Genomic DNA, 18169 nt, shown 5'->3' on the forward strand with positions numbered 1-18169 from the left:
TTATCATTTTCATGGAATGTGTTCAATTCTGTAAATCACTTTGACTTTTGTTAGCACACTGTTTTGTTTTTCTATTACATGTGTTTTTTTCAAGCATATGGTAAATCTTTGTTTACTATATGCTGTATGTACTGTATAAAAATCTGATATTGAATACACGTTTTAACACTTTCCCTCCCAAGTCTGACTCAGTCCACTGAAATCCAAACTGAGGGGACAGTAGACTTATCTAAACATAAATAATCCTGGGGTATTTGTGAGATCAATGGAAAGCATTGTGAAGGAAAACTGTGAAAGTGTGAAAAAACAATGATCACGACTGTTGATACAAACACAGAAAGAGGGTTCAGTGTAAACTATGTGCTTGGTGCAGAAATCGAAATTAGCCTCTAGAATGTTCCCAAGATGTCCTCTTCTGGAATGCAGTGGGGTTTGGGAAGAGGCTTTCTGTGTGAGTCTCTTCTTGGCTCAGAGTGAAGTCTCGAGGCTGTGCAAGGGGCTGCCAGGTGTCTGGGGGATGAGGTGCGGTAACCGCTCTGTAGCGTTATTGTTCTGATTGGGCGAGGTGGGGAGTTTAGGCAGGGGAGGCACACTGTTGCGCTTGGTCGGGGCGGTGTCCTCCTCAAGGGTGATGTCGTCGATCAGCGGGATCTGAGGCTCTGAGTCCCCGATGCGGAAGTCGGGGTGGTTCATGAAGTTGTGGATGGAGTTCCGGGATTCAGGAGTCTCCAGACCCTCATAAGGTGACATATTTTCCGAACGGAATGCATTGACCACACGGATCTGAGAGGGGAAGAGAGACACAAAATTACCTTTGAGAACTGATGTCATTCTATGTGCAAAGTTCATTTTTTAACATCACCATTGAGTATCAGTATCTTTATGATTATAGGTAAGTGTAAGATTGGATCAATCTCTGCTGAGTGGCATTATTATACTGTACCTGAGTCTGGATCCTGTTCAGGCCTCTACACCACAACACTTGACCATGTCGCATTTCCATCTCAGCATGGTCAATCTCATCCAGGTCGTCAAACTCTTCCATTTCCTCGTCAGGAATTTCGTCCTTCTGTGTACCATGGCCAGCCGTCTTGAGAAACTTCAACCGACTCGTGGGAATGGTGGTAACGATCTGAGAGTGAGGAGCCACAGATTATAAACATAGAAAGGACATTTACATAATTAATATATTATTGGTGGCTCTTAACGATTGTTAAGTACTATTGTACCATCTACGAGTATTTATGCTACTTCTGGCTTTGTTGGGTACTTCAAGGACCACCCGTGGAAACACTTAACGAAGAGAAACGGCCAGACAGTTTACTCACCTGACCCCAAAGGAGGCAACCAAAGCCTAGGAAGACACACCATAGCCACTGGTCCATGCTCAGCCTCACACAGCTGAAAGGTTTCCCCCCAAACTGCACAATCACAATCTTTGAAACAAACAAAGGGGAGGGGAACATTAGAGTGGTGTCTGTCGAGTAGCACAGCACCTCCACATGTTCAGAGGATCCTCTGAGGATTTGTAGTATAGAAATGTACAGAAGTGTAACTCTACCCTAAGACCCTCAATGGCATCTAGTGGTGAGGTTGCTGAATTGCAACCAGCAGAATACCCTTCCCTTTATAGGGGTGTGGTGGTGCAGTGGTTAGATACGAAGGGCTCATTCTAAGCTAATGACAACGCGATTCATGGTTACAAGTAATGATCACTTGACACATGAAAACATAATTATGAATTTTATATTCCATATCTACTAATAGATGACACTTAACAAATTACACACTATACCTTTAAATGACTGTATTTATTTGTGAACAACATTCCATCATTTAGGTGGAAACATTATCAATAATTGCCTCATAGAAGGTTAGACTATGTACCACAGCTTTTTTAATGTAAAAGTGAAATATGAGACAACTGTTTGTATACCTGGATGATAAAGGTGCCAAAGACAATTGAACAAAAGATGTAGTTGTTAAAAATTCCTTCAAAGACATTGCGTTCTCCATGGATCTTGCGGGCATTTATCTCATTGAAGAGCTGCATCATGACGAAGGTGTTGAAGACGATGGTGTAGTGTTCTGAGGGGGGAGCGTGCAGAGGAGCGTTCCGGCCGCTGTCAATGTTAAAGATCTGCTCACCTGCGAGTACAGACAACAACATGAGTGAACTGAAATGTTACTGAGTGAAATAAAGTGAAATAAAGTGAAATTAAATCTGCATCCCACAAAACAACCTACACCTGTGGACATTGTATTGTATTCCTTTTTAATCATAATTTTGTTGATGACCTTGTGACAACAGCAGGGGGTGCAAAGTACTTTCGGAATGTGCATATGTGGATATAGTGTTGGTTTCACTTGGTTTGGTGTCGCAGAAGTTTGTTGGAACATTGTGACTTCTACCTGTCTATGGTATGTTCAAGTCATACAAAACTCTACTCTAATTTATTAAATGTGGATGCAAAACTTAATATCATTCTTTGATTCACAAGGGTTTGATAAAGGGTTAGTTGTTTTCTATTCCACTCAAATCTAGTATTGTCACAGGAACAGACTTCAGCATTTTGCTGTAAAAATGCAATTGGGAGAAGACTCTTTAAAATTTGGTAACTGAATTCCAATGAGAGATGATGGAAACAAGCCTAGCTATCTTCCATTAAACCCCTAATCTGCACTGCTACCTGGAACTTCACCTTCATAAGGCAGCAGATCAGTTTAAAATGTTCAGAACGCATCCACATTCAGACCAAATGTCTGCATGGTTCTCTCCAGATGTATACTGTTCTACACAAGTGGTTGGCCACGCAGTTTCACTCGACTCTCCCTGCTGCAGTGAGGTGTCAGCTCTGCGGCGCTCACCAGCGAACAGCAGGGTGAAGATGATGGTGAGCTGGTAGACAGCATGGCCCAGGATGTTCTTCATCATGGTGCGGGAGATGAGGGGCTTGTTCCGGCCGTAGGGCTTCCGTAGGAGCAGGGATTCCGTGGGTGGTTCCGTGGCCAAAGCCAGAGAAGCGAAGGTGTCCATGATGAGGTTGACCCACAGCATCTGCACGGCTTTCAGAGGAGAGTCCTAGAGGTGGAGAGAGTTTGCAGTGTTTAAAGGCCTTAGTCCTAGTACTTTTTTTTTTTTTAAGATTTATTTTTGGGCTTTTGTGCCTTTTAATCGATAGTGCAGTGAAAGATGGGACAGGAAATGAGAGGGAGAAGAGTTGGGGAGCGGACAGGAGAAATGACATCAGGCCGGATTCGAACCCGTGTCCTCCATGGGCATGAAGCCCAAAAGTGGTCGAGGCTACTGCTTGCGCCACAGTGCCCCCCAGTCCTAGTACTTTCATTTCTTTAAATCAGACTGGGGGAAAAGAATAGGATAGGATGGCATGGCATGGTAGATGTAGCTGTAATCAGAAATAATAGACAGGAAACAAAGTTGTACAGGTAGCGGTGAATAGGGGTATACTATAAATGTCATTAAAAAGGCTTTCTCCATAAGCTGGTTGGCCATGCCACACTTTGGTGTGCCAAATGGGGTGGGGTGACAAATGGGATTTTAAATACACAGACAAGTTTTAGCTGAGGTTTTAGCTATGTGTCAAAGGTAACATTTATGTGCCAGAGTAAATACATCACAGACTTTGTATGCAAGGTGACTTATAGTAGTATAAGAGTATAATATAGTACACCAGCAATGCTTTCAATGCTTCAGTGCTTTACAGATGCTTTCAGTAAGGGCTTGCACAGGAGCAGACCCATTATCTGTTTTTTTTATTATTAGCACTTTGTTTTATTAGCAGAGGAACACTCAGATACAACTCACTTGTGTGATGCAGGCTCCTGTGAAGGCTACTATTACGGCCACCACGTTGACTGTCAGCTGGAACTGCAGGAATTTGGAGATGCTGTCATAGACGTTCCTCCCCCACATCACAGCCTTGACGATGCTGGAGAAGTTGTCATCTGTCAAGATGATGTCCGAGGCCTCTTTGGCCACATCTGTCCCAGCAATGCCCTGAAGAGACAAGTGATTTCAAGATCAAACAGTTCCTTCAGGAGACAGGTTACATCAATATACATCAACCCTGAGAAGAAGACAGCTTTGTGATAAGACTTGTCATTGTAAATCATTCAAGAAAAAAAAATCTAATGTTGTATTGACAGGGACTTTTAATTTAGCTCTAGACAAAGTTAGCTGTTAGATTCACTCAAATGGTTTGTGCCATACAGTATTGTATCTTATTTAGTTTCAATGTTTTGAATGATGGTTACCATTGCAAATCCAACATCAGCTTTCTTCAGTGCAGGCCCATCATTGGTTCCATCTCCTGTTACAGCCACAACTTGCCTTTGCTCTAAAACTGTGCTATCAATTATACCTGTACAGAAAAAAATAATAACATTAACTTTTCAACAACTGTAAAATGTGTTTGAGGATAACTGCAAGCCACATCGAAAACACAGTGAGACTTACCCTTAACCAGAGTATGTTTATCTGTTGGTGAGGATCTAGCCAATACCCGAAGTTTTGGCCATACTTTATCAAGGCGCTCCTGCTCAATCTACAAAGGAATCAAATGGAACGTTTTAACTCATGTGAAATAAGAAACAGAGACATGGAATCGCATCCAATAAAGGCAATACTGACCTCCCCCAGTTCATTCCGTATCCGCCTGTTAAACTCTTTGCCCTCAATGCACAGGAAGTCGTCGCCTGGATTAAGGATGCCACACTTGGTGGCAATGGCTCGTGCGGTGTTGATGTTGTCCCCTGTCACCATGCGCACGGTGATACCTGCACGCTGACACCTCTTAATGGCATCAGGGACCTGATCAAGTCAAAACAACATACACCCACACAGGCCTCTTCAATAAGAGAGCAGCAGTCAGGACCACAAAGATGGCTAACAGGGGGTAAGCTGTGCTGGTTGAAGACACAACTTAAGGGACATTTAAACCATGTTGGTTTAAACACAACCACTGTTTTAAAGCATACCACCCCTGTATTGTAAGAGGGAGGGTTTTCTTTCAACACAAAGTACACCATTAGACTCTAACCTTATGACATATTTTTTTATTATCATTATCATACACCAGACATCATTATCATTCCAATTTCATCAAAGCAAAGTGGTCCAGTTGGAGCTGTAAAACACAGCCTTGTGAGAACGAGCCATCTCACCTCTGGTCTCACGGGGTCCTCAATGCCCACCACACAGATGCAGGTGAGGGCTGTGAGGATGTCCGTCTCGTTGTCCCAGTCGGGCTCTCCCTCAGAGGCAGCGAAGTCCCTGTATGCCAGACAGATGGTCCGCAGGCCCTCGGAGGCCATGGGCTCAATTACTGATTTCACCATGTCATCTCTGTCCCTGGGCTTGAACGTCTTGGGCTCACCTGCGTCTGTCAGGACTCTGCAGCACCTGAACAAAATAATTGAGGTGTCAGGGTTGTTTTTTTTTTTTTTGTATCTGTCAGGCCAGCCTTTATATAAAGCACAACTATTTCAGTCAGCACTATACCAGCTCTCGCAGAGAATAGTGTAAATAATTACTTAATAATAATTACTTTTTCAGAAGGATTTCCGACGCGCCCTTGCTGTACATGCGGTACCCGCCATCATATTTCTTAATAACGGTGCTCATAGACTTCCGGACGGAGTTGAAGGTGTAGACTTTGTACAGCTTTTCCTCTGGATACTCATTACGGATGGGTTGGTAGTCTCGTCGCAGGTCCATGACGAGCCCCAGCAAGGCACATTCTGTCTTGTTCCCCACTTGACGTGGTAATCCACCCTCTTTCTCTGGAGACTGGTGACAAACAAGCACTTCTATTAACACAGTTCACTTCCCAAGGGGGATACTGACTTAACATTCCATTTACTGCTCCACTGCTTTTGCCAGAGCAGCTTTAAAGCTTTGTTTTTCACGTAGGACAACTAAACAGGGTTGAGGAGTAATGTTTAGTTACAAGTCATGGAGTTACGTAATTGAGTTACAAAATAAATGTAGTTGTAATCTGTTACAGTGACTGAGAAAAATATGTACAAAATATGTTACAGTTGCTAATCAAAATGTTGATGATTACAAAGTGGTTTACATCCGAATATTCTTAACAGGGTAACTAGTAATCTGTAGCCTATTACATTCCATAAGTGACCTTCCCTTCCTTGTGTAAACAAACATTCAGGTCCAGCCAGTACATCCATGAAACCTGATTGCTATTTCAGTTTGACACAAAAACTTGAAAGACAGAAAACAAATATCCTACCATAATTTTGGTGGTATATGCACAGTTTATGCCGATGCCAGTGATGAGTAGGTCCATGATTGAGCCAGGAATAAGATCTGGCTCAGGCACCTTTTTGTAATGCCTGCCTGCAATATCAATCTGCACCACAGTCATCCGATTCATGGTCAATGTTCCGGTCTTGTCCGAGCATATAGCCGTAGCGTTGCCCATAGTTTCACAGGCATCCAAATGTCTCACAAGATTGTTATCCTTCATCATTTTCTGAAAGTAAAAAGATTAAAAAAAGGTCACTTTCAGAGTGGGAGGCAGAGAATTTGATCACCCATACCTAAAATCTGCATGTAAATCTGTTGATCTATTTGCCTACGTTTTACAGAACATAGTAGTCCCTAATATTCTAATATATTTATAATAGCCAATACTTGCAATACATAACAATAATAGATTCTCACAACATGTCTGGGAACTTTTTATAATCAACCACATAAGGAATTCAAACAGTAACATATAAATAAAGCACTGTATGTAAATTAACTCTTACTTTAACAGAATAGGCCAGTGAGATGGTGACAGCGAGAGGAAGTCCCTCGGGCACGGCAACCACGAGCACGGTGACGCCGATGATGAAGAACTTGACACAGAACTGAATGTAGATAGGAGTGCACTCTTTGACCCAAGGCAGGCCCTGGATCCAGAATGTGTCGATCATGAACAGCGCGATGAGGATTATGACGGTGATGCCTGACATCAAGAGGCCTAGGCGCACAAACACACACAAACATATGCATGACATTTAATCACAATTCATAAGACGGGTTCCTTTTAATATTGACAAACAAAACTGATCAAGACGTACCTGCTTTGCCGATCTGGACAGCTAATTTGGTTAGTTTCCCTTGTAGCACAGATTTTTCTTTTTTTGATAGGTTGGTTTTCTTTTTCTCCTCTCCTTCTGTTCCAGCTTCATTGTTGAGAGGCTGCATCTCAACACCAGGCTTACCTATGGATGAATGAAAGAATAATATTATGGCCTCTAATTTCCCTCTCATATCCTCACATCATCATCATTGTGTTTTTGCCACATCCTTGCTTAGTGTCCACTGACATGTAATATACACTTAAACATGTTTGTCTTTTTGGGTTTCATTTCGTTAGATATAATTCATTTGAAATTATTATCTTTAAACTACATTGTTCTTGACTACTAGCGAAGTGTGGAATTAGGTCTGCTGAAAATTATACAAGTGGTGCTCTGTAATCCTGGTTGGAGGATTAGCTCTCATGAAAGACACATTGCAAGGCAAAAACCAGGACCAGCATAAATTAATAAACCACAGTAATAAGTCACACCTGGGCTGTTGTTACAGGCTCCTGGCACTGTAAGTATTGTGTTTGTGCGTGTGTGTTTGCATGCATATGCATATTTGCGTGTGTGTGTGTGTGTGTGTTTGTGCGCGTGCATGCGTATAGAATATTTGTGTGTGTGTGTGTTTGTGTGTGTGTGTGTGTGTGTGTGTGTGTGTGTGTGTGTGTGTGTGTGTGTGTTTGCGTGCATGTCTGCCAGCTGAGGGCAGGAGAGCAGGTGACGTGGTTAGAAAATAAAAGGAAAGAAAGAAGAGCAGCCGTGCTCAAGGGCTTTAAGCTCCTTGGGGCTAATCGCCATGAACAGAGGCAAGAGCACCTGCCACTCGGCCCTCCGCATCACACACGGCCATATGGCTACTAGTAAACTGGGGAACCTGACCAACTCAACACAAGGCACCATATGGTGCTAAAGACACACAGATCATGCAAGGAACCAACAACTGGTAGTTTACTATCAATGCCTTGGCTCTTGGCAATGGACGTGCCTGATACTATGAATGGGTCACACTATATCAGGTTTAAACATTCGTAATAGAACCTTATGATAAGTGCTATACAATTCTATTTCTTTACGATTCGGAAATATACACATATTGTTAAGGGGCAATATGTGTTGTCTGAAATTTAAAAAAAATCCAGACCATAAATATTGAACTGTAAAAGAATGGTGAAAATATCTTATTTGCCAATCTTTCGTTTCAGTTTTGGTCTGCAAAAAGAACATTTATAGAATACATTTCCCCCATCACACCTAAATTCAACTCTCACATCGTCACCTCTCCTTAAACACTTCACTCCTCAGCTAAAGAAAAAAAACGAATCCACCCACACTGCATGTATACATGAGGCAGACTGAGACTGACTGGTGTTGGGTCTACACGTGCGTCACACAGCTGGGATCATAGTTCAAGTCCCAGCTGTGTGTGTCTGAGCCCTCTCTGGCCGCGAGCCCCAAGAGGCCCGATTAGCAACGTTCCCGGTTGTTCAAGAGGTCATCATTAAAGATAACATAGGATGAGCTTTAGCACACTCACCTTTCTTCTTTTCCCCTCCATCATTCTTTTTGTCTGTAAAAAAAAAAGGAGTGTTGTACATCATTCACTTTGGCAAATGCCCATCAATAAAAACAAGCATATAATCAGCTAACTAATGTACTTAACTATCCATGTTCTCGTCAGTTATTTTTCTGTCATGCCACCTTGTTTTCCACATCACCAGGGTTCACTAAGTGCACTAACAGCTTTTCCATGTACAGGTACAGTACCTATACATTTCTACACATATCTTTTTTTGCATACACTTTTTATTTATATATTTTACATACTGTGTATCTTTTCTAATGTAGAAGTTTCTAGTGTATCTAATCAATGTCAGATGTTAATTGTGAGTTTGATATCATGCATCAGTTCTGGAATGTTCATAACATCATGAATATTAAGTCTTACTTAAATAAAGCTGTGAAACATCTCTTTAGGAGAGAATAAAGAAAATTTTGTCTGTAAGAGCTGGGCATCTCATTGTAAATATTGAATCTGACAAATTAACCATAATTCTCGTGGTCATCTTTGATGTTTATCCGTTCCAATAATAATAGCTAAATCTACACTAGCATGATTCTCTGTTCACACGACTATTGCTATCATTGATTGGGTTGTAAACAATTGTATGTGTATGATTATTAAGAGGAAAGAGATTCTTAAAGAGTGGCTAACTAAGTCTTACTTTTCTTATCCCTCTTCTCTTTCATCTTCCTCTCCTTTTCTTTCTTTTTCTCCTCCTTCTCTTTCTTTTTCCTCTCCTTCTCCTCACTGTCATCATCATCATCGTCATCTTCTGCCCCAAGCAAAGTGAAAATGATGCCTGTTTGGGAGTTTTCACCCACAGCTGTCACAAGCATTTTTCCTGAGCCCTCCATGACATGGGTGCCTGAAAGAGACAAATTAGCCCAAGTTAGACACAGTGGCATACCAAATTGTTCCAAACATAGAAGGAATGAGACAATTATTTCATTTTATACTCCATGTTCTACATCGATCTATTTCTGGGGAACATCCCCCTCAGTTTCTGTTAACCATTCCAAAAAAAAACATATGCTGGATTTGCCTCTGCCATTAGTTTAAAACAAAAGCATTGTGTAGCCATCAGTCTAACTACAATATAACATTATCAGTGAGGGATGCATTTGTAAATAGAAAGACCTGCGCCTTCAGTTGACCTTGACTGAGGCAAGCACCCTTCGCTGAATGTTTAAAAGAATCCCCTGCTCTTTTCTAGCAAAACTACAGGAGAGCATCACCTGACAGCATCATGGGGTCTCTATCTAGTGTCTTCTTCACATGGTCTGATTCTCCGGTAAGGGAGCTTTCATCAATTTTCAGATCATTGCCCTGGATTAACACGCCATCCGCAGGGAGGAGGTCACCTGGAAGCACGCACCCAGACAAGGGAAACAGACGGGTGTTTAAATTTCCACACATTAGCGCTCTAAACAGGTCATGCTTATTATACATTTAAAGGCAAAATAATAACAACACATAGTAATACTGGCAACTCAAACAGTATATAGTCAATGGAGGATGCCAAGAGTTGTTTTTCCAACTGACAGAGCCTTACTGACATATGGAATGCTAAAGGCTACACACTCATATCTGGATTTAAGATGCCTAAATTATTGTTTTCTTTTAAAGCAATTATACATTCATTATTTCAGGATGCAAACAAATGTAGTTTCACCCATGCTAGTTTAACCTATGCTAGTCCACATTATTGGTGTGTAGTTTAACCCATGCTAGTCCACAGTATAAGTGTGTAGTTGAACCCATGCTAGTTTTACCCATGCTAGTTTAACCCATGCTAGTCCCCAGTATTACCATATTTGACTTGTGCTACATCGCCAACCACAATGTCAGACACAAGGATCTGGATGACCTGGCCTCCACGGACCACAGTGAACCTCTGCTCCTGTTCAATACGGTTCTGGAGGCCACGGAACTGCTTCTCTTTGCTCCAGTCGTTGAAGGCAGTCACCAGCACCACCACACAGACGGACAGGAGGATGGCAGCACCCTCGATCCAGCCTGCGTCTGCTTCACCCTCGTCCTCAACCCCTCCAGCCGCCCTCCCACAATCTGCAGCACATCAGAGCATTGCACTCAACAGCTGTCAAGGGTACAGGTTATGTGAAAGCTACAATGTTTTAAAACAGAAGAAGGACCCAAATTAAAACAACTTCAACAAAAAAATGAGGTTTTAAAATGACAAAGAATAAATACAGATGGCCTCAGAATAATCAGTAGCTTCAAAAGGTTATGCAATGAGCCACCTATGAGCAATGACTTGAGCATTACTGGAATTACTTGAGTTATTCGCTTTGGATATGCAGCTGAATGCATGTGTCCATACAAAAAACAACACTTTAAAATAGACATTAAGACAACACAACTGAATTGGAGGATGTAAAAGTGCTTACTTTCTCTTTCTGCACCAGGAGGTCGATAGAAAGAAAGGCATAGTGAAATTATGGCTGCCACTTCTAAAATAATTAGAGTCACATCTTGCAATGCTTCCCATACTAACTGCAGAAAGGTTTTTGGCTTTTTTGGAGGTATGACGTTCTTCCCAAATTCCTCTATTCTTGTATTGATATCCTCTGAGTTTCCAGTTAACCCTAAGAGAAAAGAAACAATTCACAATGAATGACCAAGGACCCTTTAAGCAACAGAATGTAGAATACATTATCCCAATCAAGTCGATGCCACGCTTCTTTTTTCTTTAACTTCGGTATGGGTTTGGTATCTTAAGGGGCTTTCCCATTGGCACCGAGCCCGGCTGTATCAAGCAAATTTGCATTTCCATTACAAGTTCATTACAAGTTTTCCCCTCCTTCATTGTTTTTGTCTGCAAAAAGGAGCACTGTACAGTCTTCACTTTGGCCCAGAGAACAAAAACAGAGCAATCACAGGCACAGCAGGCTCATAATCAGCTAACTAACGTACTTAACTATTCATTTACTCGTCAGTTCGTTTGAGGTCACGCTACCTTGTTTTGCACATCACCAGTGTGCCACGCTCATTTTGGATCCTCTCCTGAGCAGGGCCAAACCGCACCGGGTCCGCCTCCAAACGCACAGATTTACATTAAAGATACTATCCCTTTTGTGAGTGGATGTCATCATTCAGTGCTTGACATAGTGTGTGTGCATTTTTGTAGATCAAGACACAGATCCAGTTAAAAAGTTGAATCTGGTAAGTTTGAATAGTAACTATAAAAAACGTAAGTAAATGGTGAACTGCCCTCTCAACATTTCTACCACAGTGTTAGCAAGGATGCGGGTTTAGAAATAATAGAATACATTTTCACCAAGCAACCTCCGTTATCTTTGACTAAAGAAAGAAGAACTAGCCTGGAAACAGGTTGTTATACAGTACATACCTAGATACATGTATTGAAACTGGGGTATGAATGGAGGAAACTAACATTATACTTCGCTTTATGGAGTTCTTTGCCTACACACTAGTGAATTTCTCTGTATGTCGGCCTTTATCTCTTAATTAAGATAGATAGATATATGGATACTTTACTTATCCCGAGGGAAATTTAGGATTTTTTTTGAAGACACACCCTCAAGAGAGTAGTCCCTGATGCATGGAAAAGCACATCCAGACTATGCTTGGTTGACTAAATTGCTGTGCCAAGCAACACCACTCGTATGGAAAAAAGGCATAGGTCTCAACACAGAAAGAGAGATGTAAGATGTAGTCGTTTGTTACCATGAGTTTGAGTATACCTGAGGGGATCCCTGCAGTAGAAGAAATGCACTGCCCATGGTTACAATCCATGGTTAAACAGAAACCCTTTATTTGTTAGGACTGTTATGTGAACATTAATGTAATGTAAGAATAAACTTGTGATGGATGATCAAAGGTTTATCTACCACATACCGACATGTTAAGGAGAAATGAAAAAACACAAAGGAAAGATGTGTTGCAAATGGATCTGGCATGGTTTAAGGTAAAAGTAATGGTTATCAATTTATCAATGTTCTTCACCCAAATGTATGAATGGTTACAAAGGAACATTCCTTTGAAAAGCTGAAATTTGAAAGCCCTGCCCAGCCGACAAATTAAGAGAGAGACTAGAGATTAAAGATCACAGAATGCTGCAAAGCCTCATGCTCTACAGTCTTTGCTTTGAAATCTTGTCAAGAAGAATAAATGAAGGACCTCTGACCTCTGATCTCTGACCTCCACCATAATGATTGTCGTTTTCCACTGAACTGATGTTTGTGGAATATTGAATGCACGATCGATGACCACATATTCAATACATAATTATTAATTATACAGCATATTGAAGTTATAAATGACTACTGCATTTAGCTAATTCAGCTTCACCATTTGAGGTAAGCACAGTTTTCACACACAGGGCTCTCGCAAGAAAAAGGTACCAGAATTAGGTAGGCAGGTAGTAGAAAGGTACTCAGGCAATCATCCTTCTCTCCATTTCCCAGCAGGTTTGGTCAAAACCTCATTATTATGAAACACTAGTCCGATCTCACATATTCTCTGAGGATATTGATTACCATTTGTGTTGCAACTATAAATTGCTCTGTAGTGTATATTAGTCTGGCCTCTAGTACACACTGCTAACAACTATAATAATTATATAACAGAATTTAATGAATATTAAAAACAGACCTTGAACAAGCACTTCTGAAACCACCTATAGAGTAGATGTTGTAAGGTGGTGGTTGGGTGGTGGTTTCCATGTCAACCAGTATTGGGCTTTTTACATGGCCTCAGCTACCCACTAACTAATTCATACAAGGACATCAGTGTTCATCAGAATATACTAACATTTTCCTTTAAGTCATTAAAGGTTTTTCTTTATCCTCAACGGTCTTCAAAAGGTCTATTTATAGGCAAATTATATAAAGACATTTTTTATATATCCAGTCCATACACACCAACGTCATGGCCCCTATGCCACATATCATTATTAAATTGGTAAAGATTACAAGCGATGCATACACCTAACACAAATTATTTAAACAATAAATGCTGTTTGGAAGCTTTAAGTATAGATGTCAATAAATCCATATATATGGATCATCTAAGAAATACATAAATAGATACCATAAAACACAGGAAACTGGCATAAAGTGGCCAAAAACAATAACATCAAAACCCAAATCAACAACATAAGTAAGGACTACCCTTCGGCTAAGAGAGAGTGCATAGGCCTATATGATGACTTGTGTGTAACAGAAGTTATTCTCTACGGATGGGGCTAGAGAGAACGCAAGTGTGTTGGCTATGACAGGAGAAATTAATGTCAGTAGTTTTATTACGCTACACATCTGAAGTCACAATTAGTCTTTGCCTGACAGAAATATATACTTTCTCTTTCTGTCTGTCTGTCTGTCTGTCGTCTGTCTGTGTCTGTCTGTCTGTCTGTCTGTCTGTCTGTCTGTCTGTCTGTCTGTCTGTCTGTCTGTCTGTCTGTCTGTCTGTTACAACTGCAGCTCGCTCACTCACTTTCCTCATAACAGTCTAGTTACCTCGCATTCTAGCCTACAACACAGAACAAAATTGACCCTTAATATCTCTCAGTCTCATCTATGACAAAAATATATATATTTTTTTTTAAATAGCCCCAGAAACCGCAACCCATGCCTTGCTTTTTTTCACCTTTTTCCCTGGTTTCCAAAGTGGCACAAAACCACAACCCTGGCATCACTGGGTCTGACCTACGTGCAGAACAAACAGCTCTGCTACAGACCACCCAGAACAGCTCTAATTTGCATATTCGAATCCTTCAAACCTTTCATCTAATCTTCAATCTATCCTTAAAATAATCTTTCATTGATGTATTTATCTACTGGTGTATTGACTGGATGATTTATTGATGGACAAATTGACATATATGATTAAAGATCTGTTCCTAAAAATCCTCCATACTGAGGAGGAAGCAATCTGCACTGTCAACAGAGCGTTCTGTGATTCTGCCACATGTGCAGAGTCCTTCCCGAGTGTTGCTCTAAGTTCTTCAAATAGAGACTACTAATTTTTTATTTCAGAATTCGATCAGTTTCTCTCAAGCTGTTTTTTTGTGATTTTAACTCACTGAGTAGATAACAGGCAACAGAAATGGGCTTCCAGAGGTTGCACAGTAGCTGCAGTGATGCTACCGATCTCTGAAGGACTGTGACAGGAGCCCTTGTGGATATCATTGGTGTGTAGCTGTGGTGAGGCATCCTGGAGCCCTTATGGATATCATTGGTGTGTAGCTGTGGTGAGGCATCCTGGAGCCCCTGTGGATATCATTGGTGTGTAGCTGAGGTGAGGAATCCTTGACCTGTGGTGCTTCACTAGCACGCTTATTCCCACTAAATCCTCTCTAAGCAACACAGCTCCTCACCTCACACTAAGCTTTTACCCCAGCTCTGGCTGAGATAACATACGCAATCCACAGACCTCCACTCCTCCTGTTTAAACTATACAGCAAAACCTTGAGTTAGGCCATTTCACTGAAACGTCTCTGTCCCGAAACCTTCACTCTGTCAGATTAAGGAACATCAAAAACATTCCAGTAACGGTGCATGAGCAAGGGGAGATTAGTTCCAAACGGAGCAATGAAGTGCCTGCTCTGTGGTTTAAGGTGAGTGGGATTACACGTGGTAAATCGATCTGCTCCCACCTGTCACTACCGCATTACTGGTGGCACAGTGGGAGTAAACGTTTCAAACCGACGAGGGAGAGGAAACATCGTGGCAGTATTAAAATGGCTGGTGAAGGAAATCCATCAACTCTTGTGATATAAAATATGTCAAAAATTGTTTTAAAGGTAGATTTTTTGAAAAGAATATGTAAATTAATTTTATTGAAATTTAAGTAAATACATTTCTACATTTTCAATCCACAAGTGTGCTGGATTTTCCTTCATCTTTCAATGTCTACCCTATTCACCTACCTAGTGAGAGAAGCTGCCACAGAACTGCATCTCTTACAAGAGAGTTCAAATGACTGGAAATGCTCACATGTAAATTATTTGAGAATTTGGTAACATACACAGTTCTACAATAATAATGTGGCTCAGATGTGTCAGTCAGGAGAAGCAAAAGTAGAAACAAAAATCATGTTTATCATAGCCACACAAACACAGGCAAAGATCTGACTGACAAACTGACTTGACCGCCCTGAAAATGTCAAAAGTAGAGCTACTGTAAGGGAATACATTCTTGGCCCAAAAGGAACATGAAGAGTTCTGGTCACCTGGCTGTGGTACAGCACTGAACCATAACTACAGTAATAGACTTTCTTAATAAGTCTGTTTCTACATTGAGCTGGGCTTTGTCTTATATATCTGTGGAAAAACATTTGGTCAAATAACAAAACATACCATTTTAGACTTTAGACAGATTAAACACAAAACTAATGGAATCTTAATAATCTTAATAGAATCTTCTGATAGATTCTCCACATCTCAACCAAACCCGAACATCATGCAGATAGTGGATGGAACTCCTTAGACATTGCATTGCATCTCACAGATTTGTAAGATTTCACATTGAAAACTGGTTATATCTGAACCAAAACATGTGACTGAACCTGTTATTTAACTCTGTCAACTCTATCTATACATTACTGCACTTTCTAAAAATAATATGGACATAATATGAAGGTGCCATTCCTTGATCTTGCGTGTGTGACAACCACAAAAAAAGAAAACAAAACAAAAAAGTGTCGATGGAAATGCCTTGGAGACACTGACATTTAAAATTAGGGGAAACAGCTGGCTATCTCAAGAGGTTGCTTTTGAAAAGGTGAAAGACACTGTGACAGCCGCAAAGTGCAGCACAGTAACTCCCTTTACACCATCAGTGTACACAGCACACTATTTATGAGACGATATTTATTAAACCCTTTTTGTGCTTTAAGCTGTACCCATTTTAAACACAAAACAGGCCAAATATGAATCTAAGATTTGTGCCACTGACATTTTGCAAAGTATGATTGTGGTGAGCACTTAGGTGTCACACAAAACCAAGTCAATACTCTATGGTACCACATGGAGACAATCACTATTCTGGTTGAATGTGCCCTGCACTTACATATAAAATATAATTATGTTTATTATGAAAGATGATATAAAACATGCAATAAACCATACCACGTGCCCTTCTTGGGTTGGCAGTTATATGTCAATTTTCTATTTGTAAGTGTGCAGCAGTAAATAGAAAAAAATAATGAAAAAAATGAAATCAAACTTGTAATTACTGTGATTACTTGTTGATCAGGTACTAATTTTATAAGCCCTGTTGTTAGCCATAAATCTGCAACAAAAATTTAGTTTCTTCTTCATAAAGTTGTCTTGTGATCAGCAACCAGACCTGTGAAACTAAAACGGGTGTAAACTAAACATTTTATGCTTCTCTTTGGCATTCAAGTAAAACACTCACGACCATTACCTATTCCCTACCGCTTTCATAATCAGCAGCATTGTCTGCCCAGTCCACACCTACTCTATCCATCACTATCCATCACTATCCACTCCATCTGGCTTCCATTGTCCAGTGACATTACACATTATGCACCTGATTCAAACTGCAAATGTATGGGCTGATTCAGAAACATGGCAGAGCCAAGACTGACTCAGAGTCTCAGAAACCTGAATGTAATGTATTGCGTCATGCCATATTGCGGTATGCCAATGTAATTAACTACATCAACCAAACAAATAATAAACACCACATGGAAAGATATGCATCACTATACATTTGATAGAATAAAAGGGTGATAGCCTTATAATTATAATTTCAGCAGTCGCTGCATAATAAGAGAAGGTATGACAAGTATGACATATTTACCATCAACAGGGTTGGTTTTCAATCTGCTGCAGAGTCCGTTTACATCTCCATACGTCTCCTGGATTCTCTGTAACCCCTCTGGCCCCCTGAGTTCCATGAGGGACCGTAGCTCTTTGAGCGAGCAGCTGAAGTCAGTGTCATGATTGGCCTCCGCCGCCTTGGCGTGCTTCGACCCCCGATGAGAGTTTTTGGCCATGGTCTCACTGTGGCACACCACACAGCGGTGGAAAAGAGGCCTCCCCTAAGGCCAACAAAATCCTCAGTGGCAGTGTCCCTGATTTCCCATAAACCTCTGCAGCTCCTCAGGGGCATATACAGAGTGACGCCAAGAACTTGAGCAAAAAGGCGTCCATTTCTTTTAGATCTTCAAGTCTTTACTTGGGCATCTTGAGTCCGGAGCTTGATTAAAGACCTAGAAGGTTCACCCTATAAAGGACAATATCTAAAAAAAAAGGAAAAGCAGTAGAGCAAAGGGTGAGTTGTTTGTTGATTGTTTACTAGCATTTTTGTTTGTTTGCTTATTTTTATGCCCCTCTGATCTGCAGTATCACATCAGTCAATGACCTAATGATGGAGCCAAGCTCAGCATCCCATAAATGATGCCTTTTACTTGCAGGCAGCCAGTCTGTCACTCACACTCAACCATGAACATGCAAAGTGACAGGTGGTATACTGGGTCTACCAA

General features: G+C 40.9%; 1 protein-coding gene across 1 annotated transcript; it reads right to left on the minus strand.

Moving 5' to 3' along the window:
- Window positions 1–468: 468 nt before the first annotated feature.
- atp2b1b (ATPase plasma membrane Ca2+ transporting 1b) lies at window positions 469–17680 on the minus strand (the record flags this gene model as incomplete). Its single annotated transcript, XM_080842785.1, has 20 exons — window positions 469–783; window positions 944–1132; window positions 1329–1436; window positions 1937–2148; window positions 2869–3082; window positions 3827–4018; window positions 4276–4382; window positions 4478–4565; window positions 4652–4831; window positions 5185–5422; window positions 5568–5809; window positions 6270–6512; window positions 6793–7007; window positions 7108–7251; window positions 8645–8683; window positions 9339–9542; window positions 9913–10038; window positions 10487–10744; window positions 11086–11283; window positions 17485–17680. 20 exons carry the CDS (start codon window positions 17678–17680, stop codon window positions 469–471), a joined length of 3708 nt encoding a protein of 1235 aa, XP_080698911.1.
- Window positions 17681–18169: the final 489 nt, after the last annotated feature.

This window comes from Sprattus sprattus, assembly GCF_963457725.1.
Source record: "Sprattus sprattus genome assembly, chromosome: 7".
Classification (NCBI taxonomy): domain Eukaryota; kingdom Metazoa; phylum Chordata; class Actinopteri; order Clupeiformes; family Clupeidae; genus Sprattus; species Sprattus sprattus.